This window comes from Oryzias latipes, chromosome 10, assembly GCF_002234675.1.
Source record: "Oryzias latipes chromosome 10, ASM223467v1".
NCBI lineage: Eukaryota > Metazoa > Chordata > Actinopteri > Beloniformes > Adrianichthyidae > Oryzias > Oryzias latipes.
In genome coordinates this window covers 30,656,978-30,678,552 of record NC_019868.2, presented here as the reverse complement: position 1 = coordinate 30,678,552, position 21,575 = coordinate 30,656,978, and the positions used below count along the sequence as shown (strand labels likewise).

The following is a 21,575-nucleotide window of genomic DNA, read 5'->3' as shown; positions in this document are numbered from 1 at the left end:
TGTCCGTTTGAAATGTAGCTGCCTTTACGTGATGTCGGAAAATACAGTTAAATTCTGAAGTCCTGGAGTTTTTAGTTTTGAGTCACAAGTTTTATTCAAAAGAAACATTCATCATTCAGATTCCTAAAGGACGGATGTACTCAGCAGAAACCAGACCGTTCGGACTTGGATCTGGTCTTTCTAGTCCCAGTTTTTGAAGTTTGGTCTCTTTTATGTTTTTACATCCTGCTTTAATATTTGAAGTGATTTCAGCTCCATCGAAGTGTTTTATGAACTCTGACGTCTGGGTTCTGCTCTGGTTCTGTTTTGGATCGTCTCTGGTTCTGCTATGGTTGATTTTGTTCGGCACTGTTCTGTGTGTTTTGCCCATCTTTCCAGAACAGCATTTTCGTGTCAGTTCACTGGAAACCGTTCCCGGCCCGCTCGCTCCTTTGTGGACGTGTCTGGAGGAACTGAACCGGTTCGTGTTCTCTTTATTTTTCCCCTGGATCATTAGAACGGAAGAACCCGGAATCACTGAGCTCTGAGGTGATTCCATTGAAAAATAAAACCCACTGGTGCCGAAAGTTACGGACTGTCTTCGAAGGCATCATCAGTAAGCTCCGCCCCCAGCGTCAGAGTTTCTTTGGTCCGGTTTGAAAGTTTGAGGAGCGGCGCAGCGGCGGCGGAGGACTCGAACCCGCGGCGGCCGGCGGAGGAATGGGCTGCAGCCACAGTAAGGTGAGGAGTTCCGGACCCGGAGGAGCGGTTCCGGTAGAACCGCGGCTCTGCGGAGCGCGCGGGAGGAACGGAGGCCCGCGGAGGAGCGGCGTCACGAGCATCTGTTTGTAATCTGTGCCCCCCCACCCCCCGCTTCCCGAACACCGTCGGAGGCCCGCTTACCTGCTGGCGGTAACCCCCCTCCCGTGTCTGGTTCGAGTTCGGTTCTGAAGGTTTTGACCCACCGGGTCGGTCATGGGAATTGACCCCGCAGCTCCTCCGGCTGCGTCAGAGCTGGACGCGGGTTCCTCCTGGTCCTGCGTTGAGCTGCAGGCCCCCCCGCGGGGGTTCTGGGCGGTACGGGGTCGGACCTCTGAAGGTCACCCAGCCTGAGCCGGATCAGGTCTAGAACCGGTACCAGGTGACCCATGTTCTGGTTTGGTTCTGAATCAGCTGAAGTCTGGAGGGGGAGGGGGGGGTGCAGAGGTCATGAACGTCTCACCTCCTCTGTGGTCTCAGTCTCCTCAGCCGTTCCTCCTCCTGTCTGCTCCAAAGTCCACTTCCTGATGAACCTCAGAACCTCTGGAGGTTCTGCGGGCCGATGACGGCGGTCTTCTTCTTCTGCCACCTTTCTCGTCCGTTTGAGACAGGAAGTAGTGAGGGAGCGCAGAACTAAAGGTTCGAGCAGAAGCAGGAAGTGGTGCAGCAGTTCAGTCTGGTGTTCGTGTAGCGGCCCGCCGGCAGAGCCGGTTCTTGGACTTGAACACTTGAGCTGGGAACAGTTCTGGAGCTCCTTTGTTGGTTCCAGCCTCCTGCAGGCGGTTCTTCAGGTTTTCTGAGGACTCTGCAGAAAACATGTCCAGATGGTGATGGTTCTTCAGAGTTCTCCTCTTGTTCTGGTTCTGATTAGCTCCACAGATCCACTGATGGTTCCGTTCAACAAAAATGCGGCGAGGACCTCCGGTTTGCAGAAACGTCGGTCTTTGAGCAACACAGGTGAGCTCCTCCCAACCAATCAGAGTCCACGATGAACAACGCAGATTCAGATTCAGATTTAGCCCCGAGGAGAATCCAGCCGGAAACATCAGGACGGTTGACGGCTCCAAACTGACGTCTCCTGTTCCCATCAGCTGATCCGGGACGTCTCCTATTCCCATCAGCTGATCTGGGACGTTTCCTGTCCCATCAGCTGATCCGGGACGTTTCCTGTTCCCATCAGCTGATCCGGGACGTTTCTTGTTCCCATCAGCTGATCCGGGACGTTTCCTGTCCCATCAGCTGATCCGGGACGTTTCCTGTTCCCATCAGCTGATCCGGGACGTTTCTTGTTCCCATCAGCTGATACGGGACGTTTCCCGTTCCCATCAGCTGATCCGGGACGTTTCCCGTTCCCATCAGCTGATCCGGGACGTTTCTTCTTCCCATCAGCTGATTCGGGACGTTTCCTGTCCCATCAGCTGATACGGGACGTTTCCTGTCCCATCAGCTGATACGGGACGTTTCCCGTTCCCATCAGCTGATCCGGGACGTCTTCTGTCCCATCAGCTGATCCGGGACGTTTCCTGTTCCCATCAGCTGACCTGGGACATTTCCTGTCCCATCAGCTGATCCGGGACGTTTCCTGTCCCATCAGCTGACCCGGGACGTTTCCTATCCCATCAGCTGACCTGGGACATTTCCTGTCCCATCAGCTGATCCGGGACGTTTCCTGTTCCCATCAGCTGATCTGGGACGTTTCCTGTTCCCATCATCTGATCCGGGACGTCTCCCGTTCCCATCAGCTGATCCGGGACGTCTCCCGTTCCCATCAGCTGATCCGGGACGTTTCCTGTTCCCATCAGCTGATCCCGGACGTTTCCTGTCCCATCAGCTGATCCGGGACGTTTCCTGTCCCATCAGCTGATCCGGGACGTCTCCTGTTCCCATCAGCTGATCCGGGACGTCTCCTGTTCCCATCAGCTGATCCGGGACGTTTCCTGTTCCCATCAACTGATCCGGGACGTTTCCTGTTCCCATCAGCTGATCCGGGACGTTTCCTGTTCCCATCAGCTGATCCGGGACGTTTCCTGTTCCCATCAGCTGATCCGGGACGTTTCCTGTTCCCATCAGCTGATCCGGGACGTCTCCTGTTCCCATCATCTGATCCGGGACGTCTCCTATTCCCATCAGCTGATCCGGGACGTTTCCTGTCCCATCAGCTGATCCGGGACGTCTCCTGTTCCCATCAGCTGATCCGGGACGTTTCCTGTCCCATCAGCTGATCCGGGACGTCTCCTGTTCCCATCTGCTGATTCGGGACGTTTCCTGTTCCCATCAGCTGATCCGGGACGTTTCCTGTCCCATCAGCTGATCCGGGACGTTCCCTGGTTCCTCCCACGTCTTTCTCCAGAGCGATTCTTAACCGTCGAAGCGTCACAGAGACGGTCGTCACTCGTTTTTTCGCTGGAGTCCGTTCCTCAAAGTGAGCTGGATCTGGTGAAATCAGGAATTATTGATGTTTTAAGGCCGTAGGACTCCTCCCACTTTTCTCTCATAGGTTGAAAAACAACGATCATCTCTGCAATATGATTCCATTCTGCAGTGACATGAGAGGCGGCAGCCAATCAGGACGCACCCTAAAATAATGAAAGAAAAACGGCGTGGAAACGTCTGCAGGAGCTTCAAATGCCTCCAATCATTTATTGTCTTTAAAAAATAGAGAAAAGAATCCAAATCTGCTGGAAATAGTTTAGATTTAGAAAAATCTGGCTGATATTTTCAAATCGGCGTGATTCCCTCATGTCCTTCACTGAATCATGATGAAGGACCGGGGTTGAGTCCGGACGGACATCCGACCCGTGAGTCTCTGAGGATCCGTGAAAGCTGTGGTTGGATGGGGGTCCTACGGGGTTGGATGGGGTTGGATGGGGGTCCTACAGGGTTGGATGGGGTTGGATGGGGGTCCTACGGGGTTGGATGGGGGTCCTACGGGGTTGGATGGGGGTCCTACGGGGTTGGATGGGGTTGGATGGGGGTCCTACAGGGTTGGATGGGGTTGGATGGGGGTCCTACAGGGTTGGATGGGGGTCCTACGGGGTTGGATGGGGGTTGGATGGGGGTCCTACGGGGTTGGATGCGGTTGGATGGGGGTCCTACGGGGTTGGATGGGGGTCCTACGGGGTTGGATGGGGGTCCTACGGGGTTGGATGGGGGTTGGATGGGGGTCCTACGGGGTTGGATGCGGTTGGATGGGGGTCCTACGGGGTTGGATGGGGGTCCTACGGGGTTGGATGGGGTTGGATGGGGGTCCTACGGGGTTGAATGGGGTTGGATTGGGGTTGGATGGGGGTCCTACGGGGTTGGATGGGGTTGGATGGGGGTCCTACGGGGTTGGATGAGGGTCCTACGGGGTTGGATGGGGGTTGGATGGGGGTCCTACGGGGTTGGATGGGGGTCCTACGGGGTTGGATGGGGGTTGGATGGGGGTCCTATGGGTTGGATGGGGTTGGATGGGGGTCCTACGGGGTTGGATGGGGGTCCTACGGGGTTGGATGGGGGTCCTACGGGGTTGGATGGGGTTGGATGGGGGTCCTACGGGGTTGGATGGGGTTGGATGGGGGTCCTACAGGGTTGGATGGGGTTGGATGGGGGTCCTACAGGGTTGGATGGGGGTCCTACGGGGTTGGATGGGGGTCCTACGGGGTTGGATGGGGGTTGGATGGGGGTCCTATGGGTTGGATGGGGGTTGGATGGGGTTGGATGGGGGTCCTATGGGGTTGGATGGGGTTGGATGGGGGTCCTACGGCGTTGGATGGGGGTCCTACGGGGTTGGATGGGGGTCCTACGGGGTTGGATGGGGTTGGATGGGGGGCCTACAGGGTTGGATGGGGTTGGATGGGGGTCCTACGGGGTTGGATGGGGGTCCTACGGGGTTGGATGGGGGTCCTACGGGGTTGGATGGGGTTGGATGGGGGTCCTACGGGGTTGGATGCGGTTGGATGGGGGTCCTACGGGGTTGGATGGGGTTGGATGGGGGTTGGATGGGGGTCCTACGGGGTTGGATGGGGGTCCTACGGGGTTGGATGGGGGTTGGATGGGGGTCCTACGGGGTTGGATGGGGGTCCTACGGGGTTGGATGGGGGTTGGATGGGGGTCCTACGGGGTTGGATGGGGGTCCTATGGTTTGGATGGGGTTGGATGGGGGTCCTATGGGGTTGGATGGGGGTCCTACGGGGTTGGATGGGGGTTGGATGGGGGTCCTACGGGGTTGGATGAGGGTCCTACGGGGTTGGATGGGGGTCCTATGGGGTTGGATGGGGTTGGATGGGGGTCCTACGGGGTTGGATGAGGGTCCTACGGGGTTGGATGGGGGTTGGATGGGGTTGGATGGGGGTCCTACGGGGTTGGATGGGGGTCCTATGGGGTTGGATGGGGGTTGGATGGGGGTCCTATGGGGTTGGATGGGGGTTGGATGGGGGTCCTACGGGGTTGGATGGGGTTGGATGGGGGTCCTACGGGGTTGGATGAGGGTCCTACGGGGTTGGATGGGGGTTGGATGGGGGTCCTATGGGTTGGATGGGGGTTGGATGGGGTTGGATGGGGGTCCTACGGGGTTGGATGGGGGTCCTATGGGGTTGGATGGGGGTTGGATGGGGTTGGATGGGGGTCCTACGGGGTTGGATGGGGGTTGGATGGGGGTTGGATGGGGGTCCTACGGGGTTGGATGGGGGTCCTACGGGGTCCTACGGGGTTGGATGCAGCTGCTGCCGTTGGAGGAGCAGTCGTTGTGATGTTTGTGTGCAGGTTGTGTAACTTCAAAGTAAATCTGAGATTAGCTGAGATTAGCAGCAGACTGCGGTCGCATGCCCCAGCGTCTGACCGCAGCACAGTCTGCAGTTCCTCAGCCAAACGCTGAGTCATGCCGAGTCATGAGTGACTCACAGGAATCCGGGCTCCTGTTTCAGGCTCACACCTTTCCAGGTGTTTCCTCTGACAGAGAAGGCGGCGCCGTTTATGGCGTTGGTGTGTCCAGAATGCTGCGATTGAACGCTGTTCTGAAGGTCTTACGATGACGCAAGTACGTTTCTGCAGAAAATAGAACCAGACCAGAACAAGCCTGTTGGGTTCTCCAGGGATCCAGGTGACGGCACCCAAATTCTGCTCCGTTTCAAAAAAGGGATGAAAAGGATTCACAACGAAAAAACAAACAAAAAAACAAACACAAATGTCAAACAAACAAACAAACCAACATTTGGACGTCATCAAACCCGTTTCAAGTTGGACCTGGAGCCTCCAGTGGTCGTTGGAGGAACTGCAGCTCTTGTTATTGTGAGCATGGAGGCTTTTTAAAGAGATGAGGAGAAAGAACAGGAAGAATGCTGCTGAACCTGAAAGACGTTTGTGGGCGGAGCCAAATTCTAAATGCTAACCAAAGACAAATAAACATGCTAGCCGTATAGCAGCTTTTTTATTGTAGGTTTACTCACATTTGATTGATCAAACAAGAAGAAAAGAATTGAAACCTGGAGTGAAAAAGTAAAACGGCTCAATTGAGGCGTTGGTGCAGATCTTTGGAGAAGTTCTGAACCCAAACGGACTTTATTCCATCCAGGCCTGATTCTGTGGTTCTGTTCCTTTTTTTTTTTTAGCCCCCGTGACTCTGGTCAAGGACCCTCTTGACGGTCTATTGAGCTCCAGCAGCTGTTGGTTTGAAGCTGTTCCTGGTTGATTCAGGTCTGGACTGTTCCATGTAGACCTCGTCTGGCTGCTGGACCTTCATCTGGTCTAACAGACTTAGCTGCTGGTTTGACCGTGCATCATGTCACTGGTGGGAACATCTGTCCTCCAGACAGAAGGCCCGTCTGGACCTGAGGACTTCACAGAGCCACACCCCAGAACTTCTGCTGCTGGTTTGCAGCCCAGAACCCCGAGGATCCTCCAGAGGAGAACTTCTCTTTCTAGAGAGTCTGAACTCCAACCAACCGACAGGAGCTTTGGCTCCACTCCTCACAGGAAGGCATGATGGCAGGTCAAAGGTCGCCAGGTCAAAAATGGAGGCTGCAGCTGAGGAGACCTTCTGGAGATGTTTCATCCTGTTTTTGGAGAAGCTGGGGTCAAAGGTCCTGCTGGAAGGAAGGAAGGAAGATGAAGATGTTTCTGCAGATGACGTGCAGAGGAACATCTCAGGACTCGTGAAGAAACTGATCAAGCGAACGCCGCTTCAACAGGAACATCAAACGGGTTCATGTCAAAGGACCTGAAGGAAGTTCTGACTCCACAGAAGTCCAGTAAAACTCCAGTTTAGTTTAGGATGGAAAAGGATTTTCCTGAACGACGTGGAGGAGAATCTGTTCCTGAACACGACCACCACGCCTCCTGAGGAGCATCCGTCTGTTCTGGATCTGCTCCAACCTGTCCTCATCCTGGAGACCGCTCCATCCACAGCAGTCCACTGACGTTTAGCCACGCCCCCTGAACTTAATATTAGCCAATTGGGGCACTGCAGCCGCTCTGCTGTGAGGTGAGCATTTCTGCGACGTGACGTTCAGACAAGCGGAGCCTCAGCTCTGATTTATAGCCTTTAAAACAGCCGAGGCCCCACCAGGACTCCTCCTGCTCCTCCTCCTGCTCCTCCTCCTGCTCCTCCTCCTCCTGAGAGCGGCTTCTTTTTACGAGGCTGAAGCAGGAATATGTCTGGGTTCAGCTCACAGTTTAAAATAAGTTGGTGTTTAGAGCAGAGTGTGTGTACATGTTTGTGTACTTTGTGTGCACGTGTGTTCCTGCAGAGGTTGTGCAGAAAACGGCGCTAAAGCGTCGGTCCTGAACGTTTCCACACGGTTCCATCCTGAAGCGTGTTTGTCACATGTTCCAGACATCGCATGACTGCAGGAATGAAAACAACAACCGTTACATGATACGAACACGACTACACACACACACACACACACACACACACACACACACACACACACACACACACACACACACACACACACACACACACACACACACACACACACACACACACACACACACACACACACACACACACACACACACACACACACACACACACACTGTCATAGTTTCACCATCCAGCCATAACTCAACTAGATCTTCTAGATCTGAAATTGTGTTGATTTCTTTGAGTTGTGCGTTTAGAACAGTGTTTTTTGTTCAGATTGTTAATTGATGTTTTTCACTTGGGGGGTGGGGGTCGGATATCTGATACCAGAGCTCTTTATTGGATCACAACAGAACCGACAAATGTGTTTAAAAGCCTTGGAGAGAACTTCCTGTTGGTTTCTACTAACTTTTCCTTTTCTGGTGGGTTGGGGGGGGGGTTGAGTTGGGGGGCATTCATGTGTAGGAAAGTGTCAAATATTCAGTTTCTGATTCTCTGTGTTGACAGAAGAAAGGCAGGAAAGCAGAGAGGAGGAGTCAGAGCAGCCGCAGAGATGAAGGTGAGTTCCTACGGAAACGTCATCGTTCAGACGGCGGTTTTTCTGGCCTTTGACCACAGTGATGTCACTTCCTGTTTTCCTCACATTCCTAAAGAATGAAATATCTCTGCTGCTGTTGGTGATCAGTCTGTTCTTTAGAAATGACACCAAACACATCAACTTTGGTTCACTTAGAAGGTTATTTCACAATAAACAACCAGGAAGTGTGTTTTCTACGCTCACTTTCAAAAGAAAAGTCTTGTACGTCTGATAAGCTCAACGAAAAAAAAACTTTAGATCTACAAACGAAATTTAGTTCATTTTGGTTTTGATCTTTTTCTTTGTGACTGGATTTATTTTTTATTTGGCACATTGAGGATTAATGTAATCTTTTCTGACATTTCAATCTTCACCTACTTTAGATTATGTTTGCTAAAACGGTAAGCCAACTGATCAAATGTGATCTGGTGGATCTACAGACCTGATTTCACATTTGACCTCCTGGTGGATCTGCCAAATTCATTTCGAATGTGATCTGGTGGATCTGTAGACTTTATTTTAAATCTGATCTGGTGGATCTGAAAACCTCATTTCAAATGTGATCTGGTACATCTGCAGACCTAATTTGAGATGTGCTTTGGTGGATCTGTAGACCTGATTTCAGATGTAATCTGGTGGATCTGAAAACCTCATTTCAAATGTGATCTGGTGGACCTGCAGACCTAATTTGAGATGTGATTTGGTGGATATACAGACCTGATTTTAAATGTGATTTGGTGGATCTGCGGACGTTATTTAAAATGCGATCTGGTGGATCTGAGGACCTAATTTCAAATGTGATCGGGTGGATCTGCCGACTTTATTTCAAATGTGATCTGGTGGACCCGCCAACTTTATTTCAAATGTAATCTGGTGGATCTGCAGACTTTATTTCAGATGTGATCTGGTGGATCTGTAGATTTTTTTCTCAAATGGGATCTGGTGGATCTGTAGACCTGATTTTAAATGTGATCTGGTGGATATTCAATTCAATTTTTGTTTAGCCAAAATTCACAACAGTCGTCTCAATTGGCTTTGTATCATTAATTGAAAAAGTGAAAGATAAAATCAGAAGGATCATAAATACATAGAATTCAATATGAAAATACTAGAATGAACTAACAAACTGACTAAACTAAACTGGTCATCTCCTTGCTCTTAGACCCCCCTTCTCTGTAAGGAAAAACAAAAAATAAACGGATTCCAGAAAAAACAAAGAAACCTCAGGGGTGCCCACATGAAGGAGGGATCCTCCCCCAGGACGGACAGGCGATTTACCAGAACTCATAGAGAAGAATTAACTTATCTAAATCTATAACTACATATTTAAAGTCCAGCAGACGAGCTTCATCCAGCTGTGGTTGGGGGGACAGTCAAAGGCGCGAGTCGAGCCGGAGACAGGAACCACAGCCAGGTGTAGGAGCAGGAGCAGAGACGAGGTACTCGGTCAGGAACTGGAGCACGGATGAACCAACTGGAGTCTGGAAGCACTTCCACTCCCCAGGAGGGGAAAGAGGAAAAGAGGGACAATACATGAATCACTGCACCAAACAGAGGCATGGAGAACTAAATGATGAATAATGATCAAGAATAGAGGAGAGGAAGGGTAGAAGTAGATGAGAAAAGAAGACAGAACCCCAGAGCACCATAGTTACCCCAGCTTCAACTTCTAGCAGCCTTTAAAACAAATAGTTATTGTTATTAAGTTTAATTTAAACAAACTAACATTAAGTTAAATAATCTCTGAATACTAACTAGTCTGACAATAATCCTGTCCACAGAGGAATGTTTTCAGTCTAGCTTTGAATGTAGAAACTGAGTCGGCCTCTCTTATATGAGCTGGGAGTTTATTCCATAAAACAGGGGCTTGGTGGCTAAACGCTCTACCTCCAACCGTACTTTTATTAATTCTAGGAACCACAAGCAGTCCTGCATTTAGTGAGTGCAGTGTTCTGATTGGATGGTAAGGGACTATGAGGTCCTTAATATAGGACGGGGCCATTCCATGTAAGGCCTTATAGGTTAACAGGAGGATCTTGAACTAGATTCTAGAATCAACTGGGATCCAGTGAAGTGAAACTAACACAGGAGTGATGTGATCTCTTCTGCTGGTTCCAGCTAACAATCTAGCTGCTGCGTTCTGAACAAGCTGGAGACTTCTTAAGGAACTCTTAGGACACGCTGCTAACAAGGAGTTACAGTAATCCAGTCTAGACGTAACAAATGCATGGATGAGTTTTTCAGCATCACTCTTAGAAAGTAGATTTCTGATCTTAGCAATATTCCGCAGGTGAAAAAAGGCGGTTCTACACGCCTGAGATATGTGAGCCTTAAATGATAAATCCTGGTCAAGTAAAACCCCAAGGTTTCTAACTGTGGAATTGGGGGCTATACTTATACCATCCAGGGAGACTATCTGAGCAGACAGAGCATCTCTGAGGTTTTTAGGACCAAGTATAATGACCTCAGTTTTTTCTGGGTTCAAGAGGAGGTAATTAATTGTCATCCAGGTCTTGATGTCACTGATGCAGGCGTTCAGTTTCTCTATATCCTCATTCTGGTCAGTTTTCATGGATAAATAGAACACATCTAGGGTTGTGCTGATGGACGATGCCATTGTCCATCGTGATGGGTGACTGACATCACGATGGAGAGACACCGTAAGCCGTGATTACATGAACAAAATATCTTGATCGATCAATGGTTGGATTAGAATTCAACCGTGTAAATGGGACCAGAAAAACTTTTTCAGAATATAACAAACGTTCACATGGTCATACTTTCGGATGGAATAAATCATTCGCACATGTGCAGTAGTGTTTGAAATACAGGAAGAGGAAATTAGCTCCGCCGAGCGGCTACATACATAGACATGTCAGCTCCGTAATATGTTAGATGATCTTCTAAACATGCTTTTATTATTTTTATGGTTATCATGAAGCCTCATTTTCATAATTGATGATTTTCATCATTTTAATTTTAATCTGTGTAGTCACTGCTTTTTCTGTTGAAGAACGGAGCCGGAAAGAAGCCCGTGTAGCAGGATGCTAACACGGGCTAACAACATTTAGCCTTTGATGAACATAAAATCCATGCTGGAAATGCTGCAATCTGCAGCTAGGCTGAACGTAAATATGTGGGAATAACATCAGCCTATAAGTATCCCACATGTAACAAAGCATCCTCCCTTCCCCTCAAACAAAGCTGTAAGTCCGTCTGCTCTGCTAGAGACACGGTCGCTCGCTCCACCGGTCCACCTGACTTAGTGCGGGAGGAGCGGACTACTTCTTTTCTAATTCTATTTTTTTGTTAAAGTCACTTCCCTCAGTTTATACTGGATCACCGCGAATGAGTCATTAGTTGGGAAATAAAATAAAATAATAAAGTGAAATAACGAATAATAATTATACAACAACGATATCATCATCCATCCCGATGGTTTACTGCAAACATTGTCAACTGCCAATTTAAGGGACATTGCCCAACCATAATATCATGTGCATAACAATGAAAATTAATGCTGTGTTTCCTGATTATGTTTCATGGGGTAGCATTAGGGTTGTGCCGATGGACGATACCATCGTCCATCGTGATGGGTGAGTGACATCCCGATGGAGAGACACCATCGTGATGCCACGCCCCCGCCACGCTGCGAGTCGACGTCATAAGCCGCGGTTACATGTGAAAAATATCTTGATGGGATCAATGGTCGGATTACAATCCAACCGTGTAGATGGGCCCAGAAAAATGTTTTCAGAATATAACAAACGTTCACTAAGGTCACACTTTCTGTCGGAATAAATCATTCGCACACGCGCAGTAGGGTTTAAAAACCGGAAGAGGATGTGAGTTCCGCCGAGCGGTTATTTTTTTTTTCAAACTTTATTGAATGTAACAATTCAATACAAAACAATGTTAAACAGCGCCGAGCAGCTATATACATTGACATGTCAGCTCGGTAATATACGAGACGATCTTCTAAACATTCTTTTAATAATGTTACGGTTATTATGAAACACCTGTTCGCTCATCATTTGAATTTTAATCCGTGTGGTCAGTGCTTTTTCTGAACGGAGCCGGAAAGAAGCCAGGATTAGCAGTATGCTAACACGGGCTAACAACATTAGCTTTGGGAGGCGCTGCAATCTGGATCCTGGCTGCACGTAAACATTTGGGGATAACATCAGCCTTTATTTAGTCGGGACACGACTGGAAACACAAATCCACGTGATTGTTTCAACGGTTTCTAAGGACTGAGCGACATTTCTGCTTTAAAGCTTACAACGCCCCAAAGCGCTGTGTGTGTGCTGACGATCTGAGCTGTGCTCAGACACACACATTTAGACCCGGTCCTGAGTTCGGTAGCTCGTACCCCTAGAGCTGCGGGACGGATCGCAGTCTTAAATCTCCCACACATAGCGCTCATGTAACAGAGCACCCCCCCCCCCTTCCCATCAAACACAAAGCTGTAAGTCCGCGCTCCGCCGGTCCACTTCACTAATTAAGTGCAGGAGCGGACCACTTTTCTATTTTGTTTGTTACTTTTTTTGTTAAAGTCACTTCCCTCAGTTTATATTGGATCATCGCGGATGAGTCATTAATTGGGAAATAAAATAAAGAAAGTAATAAAGTAAAATAACGAATAGCAATTATATAAGAACGAAAATTTTAAAAATAGCCCCCCCCCCGGACGATATCATCGTCCATCCCGATGGTTGACAGCAAACATCGTCAACGGCCAATTTAGGGGACATCGCCCAACCCTAGGTAGCATATAAAGCGTAAACAGCATTGGTCCTAAGACTGAGCCCTGTGGGACTCCATAGTTAACTTGAGTGCACTGAGAGGAATGTCCATTTACATTAATGAACTGATACCTATGGGACAGATAGGATTTAAACCACTGGAGAGCAGATCCTCTGATCCCTATGTCCTGCTCTAATCTATGGAGTAAAATACCGTGGTCGATAGTGTCAAAGGCTGCACTGAGGTCCAACAGGACCAGAATAGAAAGTAGTCCCTTTTCTGAGGCCAGTAACAAGTCATTAGAGACTCTAACTAGTGCAGTTTCCGTACTGTGGTGGGGTCTAAACCCCGACTGAAAGTCTTCAAAGTGGCTGTTGTCCTGTAGGTGGCAGTAAAGCTGCTTAACTACAACTCTTTCTAGGATTTTAGAAATAAAGGGCAGGTTTGATATCGGTCTATAGTTGGCCAAGATGCTAGGATCCAAACTGGGCTTTTTCAGAAGAGGTTTAACAACTGCATATTTAAAAGACTGTGGCACGTAACCCGTTTCCAGAGAGGCATTTATCATTGTTAATATGGGATCATTAATTAGGGGAAAAGTTTCTTTAAAAAGTCTAGTGGGAATTGGGTCTAACAGACACGTTGAGGATTTGGAGGACGTAATAATTGATGTTATTTCCGCTTGATCCACAGCAGTGAAGCAGTCTAATGTTACAGAGGTTTCTATGGATGCTTCCATTTCTACCGCTTCAGCCTGTTCTGGGCTGATAGTAGGAATAACTTGATTTAACTTATGTCTAATATTTGAGATTTTACTGTCGAAAAATGTAAGAAAATCATCAGAGCTGAGAGAAACAGGAACATGTGGTTCTACTGAGCTCTGACTGCGAGTTAATTTAGCAATAGTGCTAAAAAGAAATCTTGGGTTGTTTCCATTCTCTGATATTAAGGTTGAATAGTACTGGCTTCTAGCTCTACGCAGAGCTTTTTTATAATTTAATAGGCTATGTTTCCAGATATCCAGAGACTGCTCTGAACCGGAGCGGCGCCATTCTCTTTCCAACTTACGGGTTTCTTGTTTAAGAGAACGAGTTTCAGCGTTAAACCACGGTGCTACTCGGTTTTGTCTGACGAACTTAGGTTTCAAGGGGGCAACAACATGGAGTGTACTCCTGAGGGCTTGTAAGGCATCATTAACAAAGTGGTCATTTATACTAGGACTGATACTATGGGAGCTGGTCTCAGAGTATTTTCTCAGAATATCACTAAGTACTGGCTGAACTGTGTGTTTAAACTCAGACACAGAACGGTCAGTTAAGGTTCTTCTAAGCTGTTTCTTATTCACTGGGGCAGAAGGATGTTCCAGTGTAAACTGGAAGGTAATCAGAAAGTGATCAGAAATGATGGGGTTAAGAGGAAGGACACTCAGCTGGCTGATCTCTATCCCATGGGTTAGAACAAGGTCCAGGGTGTGCTTATGACAGTGAGTGGGTTCATTCACACTTTGGGTGAAACCAACATCATCTAATAAAGCTGCAAAAGCCTTTCCTAGGCAGTCACTGGGGTCATCAACATGGATATTAAAATCCCCTAATATTATAATTTGATCAGAATCTAAGACAATAGTCGATAGGAAGTCGGAAAACTCAGTTAAAAATTCTGAATATGGGTCGGGGGGGCGATAAATAATTATGAGTAAAACAGGTTTTCGAGTCTTCCTGTTTGGGTGATTTATAGACAATATGATGCTTTCAAATGAATTATAAGCATTTTTAACTTTAGGGCTGAGAAGTAAGCTAGACTGTGATATTACTGCCAAACCACCTCCTTTCCCTGAAATCCTGGATTTCTGATAGTTAGCATAAGTGGGGGGGGTTGCTTCATTCAATCTAACATAGTCATCCTGATGGAGCCAAGTTTCTGTTAAGGCTAAAAGACTAAGGTTTTTATCAGTAATTAACTCGTTGACTAAGAGGAACTTTGAGGAAATGGATCTAATGTTTAATAAACCACATTTAATTACATCATAATTCTGCTTGTGAGAACTGCTGTCTGTCACTGTAAGGTTTCTATGACGCGCTCCTTTCATTTGTCTTTCAGCACATAAGCTAAAGCTCGGACCTGCTTGACTTTCCCTGCATGGGTTTTGCACCGGCACTAACCCTAAGGGAGGCTCAGAGGAGCGTTTTACACTGCTGCTCTGCGCCCGGGTCTCGTCTCTGTGTTGTCAGGTTAACAGACTAAGGCTAGCAGAAATGTTTCTAGAAAGAAAAGCGGCACCGTCCCGGGTGGGATGGACGCCGTCTCTCCGCATGAGACCGGGCTTCCCCCAAAACGCGCTCCAGTTATCCACAAAACCAACGCCGTTTTCTGGGCACCATCTAGAAAGCCAGCGGTTAAATGATGAAAAGCGGCTGTACATTTCATCACTGACTAAGTTCGGCAGGGGACCAGAGAAAATTACAGTGTCGGACATCGTCTTAGCCAGTTTACACACCGAAGTTACGTTTAACTTAACCACCTCTGACTGTCTCCGTCGGGCATCATTACCGCCTGCGTGAATCACGACTCGACGGAACCTGGACTTACTCTGAGCTAACATCCTAAGGTTCCCCTCGATGTCACCAACTCTGGCCCCCGGATAACACCTGACAGTAGCCGCTGGGAGCTCCACGTTTCTAACTTCAGAAGAGCCTATAACCAGAGTTGAGTGTTCAGCGGGTGTGTCGCTGAGGGGGGAGAACCTATTACTAACGTGGAGTCTCGGGTGCTCTAAGTTTTTGCGTTTAGCACTATGTTTCCTCCCAACCGGTACAAACCCCTGACTGTCTCCCGGCTGTTGGGAGGGCGCTGGGGTGCTAGCTAAGTTAGCCCTGGTAGCGCGGCCCGCGCTACGAGTAACGACCTGGCTAGCCGGCTTAGCTTCCACTGTGCGGAGCCGCGCTTCTAACTGCTCCAGCTTGGCCTCCAAGTCTAACACAAGACTACACTTAACACACCTACCCCTATCTTCACTAAAGGAGGCAGGATCGTCACTAAACATATGGCACATGGGGCAGGAGAGAGGAGGAGAGGCGGAAGGAGTGGTGGCAATGCTAGGTTAGCTAAGGCTAGTAGTGTTTAGGTAAAGAGAAGTGGTTTATTTAGCAAAATGAGAAAAGTGAACAGCAAGCGGTTTAACAGTGGTGAATTCGCTAATAAAAGGTACTAGATGTGAATATTAACCCAGATAACCCTTAGAGTAAGCAATAGTAGTCAGGCTAATGCCAAAGAAGAGAGCAGCGGTCAAACACGACTAACACTGGAAAACGCTCACCCGGAAATGACGTCACAGGAAATGGGTGTCAACGATCCAACCCCCGATTAAGCCAAGTGACCTCGTTGCAGACCTAATTTGAGATGTGATCTGGTGGATCTGTAGACTGAAACTCAGATGTGATCTGGTGGATCCGATTTTCTGGTTGTAATGAAATGTTTGGTTTCATAATTTGTTTGTCAAACTCCTGTTCAGTTTCTTTGATTTTTCTTATGATGTGTAACTCATACTTTGTGCCGTTGCCATGAACACAAAGTTCATGTTTGAGGAGGTTAAGGATCTGAAAATGATCAAACGTTTTATTTGGTTTTTACCAACGCTAAGAATTTTCATGGGTGGGGGGTGTTCACTCCATAATCTGATTATCTTGTTTTTTTGGCTGAAAGGTGAACTCTGACATTTTTCAAGGATTCGGATGTTTTGCTGTCACCCCCCCCCCCCCCCCCCACACACACACACATTCCTGAATAATACTGAATTTGTTTACCTCCAGACCCGTTCAGACTCGCCCCTCATCCCCCGCTCTGGGTTACTTATAAAAATAAGAAAGTGTAGGTTTCTGTGAGGTGAATCCCAGATTTTCAAGTTTTTCTCTCGGATGAAAAAAAAGTTTTTATTTTTTCAGATTTAAGATGAACATAAACAACCTGCAGAGATTGTCCAAAGGTTTGGGTGTGTCTGTGTGTGTGTTTCTGTGGGTGTAGTTCTTTCTGAGCGTTTTTGTGTGTTTAGGCATGTGTGTGTTTCTGCATTACCACCGGTTCGGTGCGTTTGGGGGCGGGCTCAGATCGGCGCTGACGGGGGCGTGTCTCTGCAGGTCGGTGGGCGTCGGCTCATCCGGACGTTTGTCTGGAGAAGCAGCTGGAGCGCTTTGAGTGGCAGCTGAAGATTTTAAAGGAAGTGCTTTCGGCCAATGGGAGCTCGGGGAGGGCGGAGCTACTGAGACAGCACACCGATGAGGAAGTGTGCGCTCTAGTGCTGAGCATCCTCGACAAGGTGGGCGTGGCCAGTTTGTTGTCTTCGCAGCGTGAGCGCATCAGCTGATCTCAGATTGATGTTCTTGTCACCGACCTGCAGGTGAAGGCGGAGACGGCGGCCGACCTGAACGTCCTCCATGAGCAGAAGAGCACCTGTGCTGCTGAGGAGCACGAGAGGCGAGTCCAAGGTACCAGTCCAAAACCAAACCCGAAGGTTCTTTCTCCCGAGGTCGTCTCTGTCCGTGTAAACCCAACATTTTGTTGGACGTTCACATTTAGTGGGGATGCATCAACAGACATTCTTCATCATTTGGGTCAAATCTCCATTTTTGGGTCATGTTTTTGTTTTGGTTCACTTTGGTTCGGTTCAGGGGTGGAACTTACGGACCGGTTCTGGTTCAGAATTGTGGCGTCGAGTACAAAAACACAAACGTAGACCTTTTTACTCAACCACTGGATGTTTTTTGCTTTCTTTAGTCTTTTTTTGTTTCATTTCAGTCTATAATTAACAAACATGAAGGGATGGGGGCGTGGCTAGGATGTACTTTAACTTTCATCTCCTTTGAAGTGTTTTTGAAGTTCTCTTGCACCCCCCAGCTGTGGAAAATGAAGGTTTTCCTTTAACGAGTTAATCTTATTGACGTTAAATTAATTATAACTAAACATCTGATTAATTATTGAATCATGATTTCAGTATTTAGACCAGGGGCGGACCCCCCCCCCCCCCCCAACCACACAAAAAAGTTTGCCCCCCCTTCTGTAGGGATTGCAAAAATGACAATAAATATTTAAAATGGAATTAAAACAACAATAATAAATTGCTTAGAAACTTTTTTTCATCCTTTCTATTTTGATGGTCTTCCACTCTGGTGTGTTGCCACCCTTCCAAAGTCTTCTGCCCTCCTCCTGCCCCCCATGTAGAATCTTCTAGCCCCGCCCCCTGGTTTAGACCTCACTGGACGGAGTCGGGTTCATTTTCTTTTGATGCGTGACGTTCTGCTGTTCTCCTCTCCTCTGAACAGCGGATCCACCCTTCAATCTGCTTTTCTGCAGATGTTCTGATGGAGGAACAACAGAACCGACTGATTCTGATTCTGTTTCCTGCAGAGCTGCAGAACAAACACCAACAGGACCAAACCCGACTGACCGAGAAGTTCCACGCAGACCAGAGTGTCCTGAAGGTAAACGCGTCCACCAACATCCAAGTTCTCTGAGCTTCAGTTCTCCCTGAAGGGGTTTGGGTCAAACGCAGCCTAAAGTTCTGCCACTCGGAGCTCGGGTTCGTGGAACCGCTGGGATTGATCTCCTAATCTGCCTCGTAGCAGCTGGACTCTCCAGATCCTTCCTCAGATTCAGACTGAAAGACCTTTGTTCAGAGGAAAACCTTTGGAGACCGGTCGGGTCGGGTCAGATCCATCATCTGAAACATCTACAGAGAGGATGAAGGTTCTTCCTGATCCAACAGAAGCTTTGATCATCTCCAGGTTCCAGAGGAACATCTGGAAAACCCTCTGATGGAAAGGAACTTCAGAAAATTCTTCTGCCCAAACCCAAACTTCTCTAAAGTTCTTCCTCACTGGAAGGGTTACAGGTCCACCGATGATGATGAAGATGAGGGAGATGGTCTGGATGGACCTGGACTCGGAGGACAGCAGCTCTGATGCTTCCTCCCTCATCTTCTTCATGAGCTGTGGAGACTGTAAGGTTGATGATCTCCAGCTGAAGCTCTCAGCAGACAGAACCTCTGAGTTTTGAGAGGAAGAGGGTTTTGAACCCTGAACAGACTTCCGGCTGTGAGGGATCCATCTCTGCAGGTCTGGACTCGGTCCCAGACAGCCGCTGAGATGGTCCTCGACCCTCTGCGCTTTCAGACGACACATCCCAGCACATTCTGACCTTCGCGGTCCTCAGTGGTCAGAACCTGACCTGATTTCACGGTTCTGGTGTGGCTGCAGGGTCGAGTGTTGGAGCTGGAGGCGGAGCTGCAGGTCTACAACCAGCTGAAGACCCGCGTGGAAGAGTCCACCTTCAAGAAGGATCTCCAGAGGAACCTCCAGGTGAGGGAGCCTTTTCTGGACCTACAGGCTCCGTAAGTGAAGATGCTTCAGCGTTTCTCCTGTGCCTGTCCAGGAGCGCGGCAGCCCAGGTGCATTCTGGGAGTCTGAGCAGGAGTCGCTGCTGTTTGTGATAGAGATGAAGAGCGCGCGCGTGCAGGAGCAGAGCAGGAAGCTGCAGCAGATGAACCACCTGGTACGTTCCCGCTTCTCCCAGCTTTGCTCCTCACACCTTCCTCCTCCTGAGCCCTGCCTCCTGGTCTCCAGATGGAGAAGAACCAGTCTCTGGAGGACCAGCTGGTCCACGCTCTGCAGCAGAACGAGGACCTGACGGTGCGGATCGACAACTGCCAGACCCTCATTCAGTACGTGGTTCTGAGTTGGTTTTGTGGTTCTGCTTTGGTGGCGTTCTCCAGACCAAATGTTTCCCTCAGACTCCTGAGGAGCACAGGAACTCCTCCAGGAGAGTAACTCCACCTCCACTTCTGCTCCGCAGGCAGCTGACCAAGGAGCAGCTGGACCTGAAGGGGGCGCTGGAGAGGCAGATGACGGTCAACCAGACGCTCTCTCAGGAAAAGGAGCAGCTGGTGTTCAAGCTGAGACATCGAGAGTCGTGTCCCAGCATCCACCTGCCCGCCATGATGCAGGAGATCGCCCCCCGGTGACCTGGCTCCCACCGCGGCTCGGGTCAGGCCCGGCCGCTGAGCCGGAGCCATGCGGACTCGGGTCTGAAGCTGACCAACTGAACTGCGTCTGTTCTTCTCAGCTGGGGCGGGTGGGGGAGGGGGGTTCATTCAGCGCTTCAGGTCTTTGGAGCTTTAGCTCCCGAAACGTCGGCACGGCCATCAAACCCACGGCATCATCTGAAGACAATGACGGCAGACGGCTGTTGCCGTGGCAACACGAAAGTGACACAAAAGTGAGTGGATCATCCGGTGCAGCCGCCGTCCGGAACACAGTTTCTCTGATGGTTCCTTCATGAAGAACTTCTGATGGGCCTCCAAGCGTCATTTCCTGACTGATGCTTGAAGTTCTTGTCTAGTTTTGGCGTTCTCCAGCGGCTTCTCCCTGTAGACGGTTCTCCTCACGGTCCGTGTCCTTCAGCTGCTTTTTCATCTGCAGATCGTGGTTCTGTTCTGCAGGTTCCATGACGCTGACGGTCTCCTGAGGAGGGAGCAGAACCTCTGTAACGAGCAGACCTGCAGACGGTTCTGGTCATCTTCTCTAAAAGCCAAAGATGTTTGTTTTACGGCTGCTAGCGTTGAATTCATCCAAACGGTGGTTTTGTGATTTCCTCGTTTGGGTCCGCGGGTCAAATATGACCTGGTCAGTTCTCCTGCCTTTCTTTGGTTCTCTGGCTCCGTTCTCGGCTCCGGGTTGGAACCATCAACATCTGTAGTTTGAAGCAGCATCACTGCAGGTTCTGCTCATGAGCATCTTCCCTCCCTCCACCAAACACACCTGTGCTCACCTGTTTACCTGGAGGTGACTGAACGGGCCGACACCTCTCCTGGAAGAAACCATTCAGGGTTCAGGGCGATCCCATGTGAGCGGGGAGGAAGATCTGCTGTGATGTCATCAGGCTTTGTTCATTCAAGTAAGTTCTAACGGACGCGTGACGGAGGTTGTTTCCATGGAAACAGATCATCATAGAGAAGCATCAGATCTCCATCCCTCCAGTAATGACAGCACTGATCGTTGCTGATGTGATTGCTGATGTGATTGCTGATCTGTGGCAGAGCTGGCCTCGGTTTGCACATTAAGAACCATGTTGGTGCCAAATGCTGGTTCTGCTGCTGCAAACGCAGAAGCAGCTTCTTTACGGTTTACTTCAGGACTCAAATCCCAACTTTTGCCTTTTACAAACGTCTGAAACCCAGTGGAGTTCAGCTCCTCAGGTCCGGTGTTACGCACCTGCACTTTCCAGCAGAACTGACCAGAACCAGTATTTCGTCTCGTCCTCACAGTCGACTGAGTTTTTTCTTTAAATGTTTTGGATTTCTTGACGGAGAAAAGTTCAGCCGTTTTTCGCCATCGTGTTGATTTTTGGTTTTACCAAATAAAAACTGTAAATATGTGATTGTTGTCGTCATGTTTGGGTGAATGTGACGTTCACCACTGGACAGCGCGCCATGTGGCTGCAATGCTGCCCCCCCATCCGGGGTCCAGCCAGACCCGACCCAGGTTAACTGTCAGAACAGCCATAAACATAAGTTAACAAATAAAATCGACATCATCAGTTGAATTGAAATCATCTGATCACTAATCAAACCCTTTTCGTTTTGAACGGAAGCATCTGAGAGGTTTAATACCAGAAGTGGCC

The 21,575-nt window shown here is 49.0% G+C and overlaps 1 protein-coding gene across 1 annotated transcript; it reads left to right on the top strand.

Annotated features, from left to right (window-relative positions):
- The first annotated feature begins 573 nt into the window (after positions 1-573).
- On the top strand, positions 574-21,332 carry ccdc69 (coiled-coil domain containing 69). The gene is made up of 9 exons (XM_023959421.1): positions 574-720; positions 8,090-8,141; positions 17,039-17,217; positions 17,299-17,386; positions 18,306-18,379; positions 19,154-19,255; positions 19,329-19,448; positions 19,520-19,617; positions 19,749-21,332. Exons 1-9 carry the CDS (start codon positions 700-702, stop codon positions 19,915-19,917), a joined length of 903 nt encoding a protein of 300 aa, XP_023815189.1. The 5' UTR covers positions 574-699; the 3' UTR covers positions 19,918-21,332.
- Positions 21,333-21,575: the final 243 nt, after the last annotated feature.

Bases quoted from the DNA above. Each gene is read 5' to 3' on its own strand.
- ccdc69 (XM_023959421.1), top strand. From the start codon at position 700: ATGGGCTGCAGCCACAGTAAG. The intron at 17,218-17,298 runs GTGGGCGTGGCC...ACCGACCTGCAG, and splicing joins TGCTGAGCATCCTCGACAAG to GTGAAGGCGGAGACGGCGGC. The intron at 19,449-19,519 runs GTACGTTCCCGC...CCTGGTCTCCAG, and splicing joins TGCAGCAGATGAACCACCTG to ATGGAGAAGAACCAGTCTCT.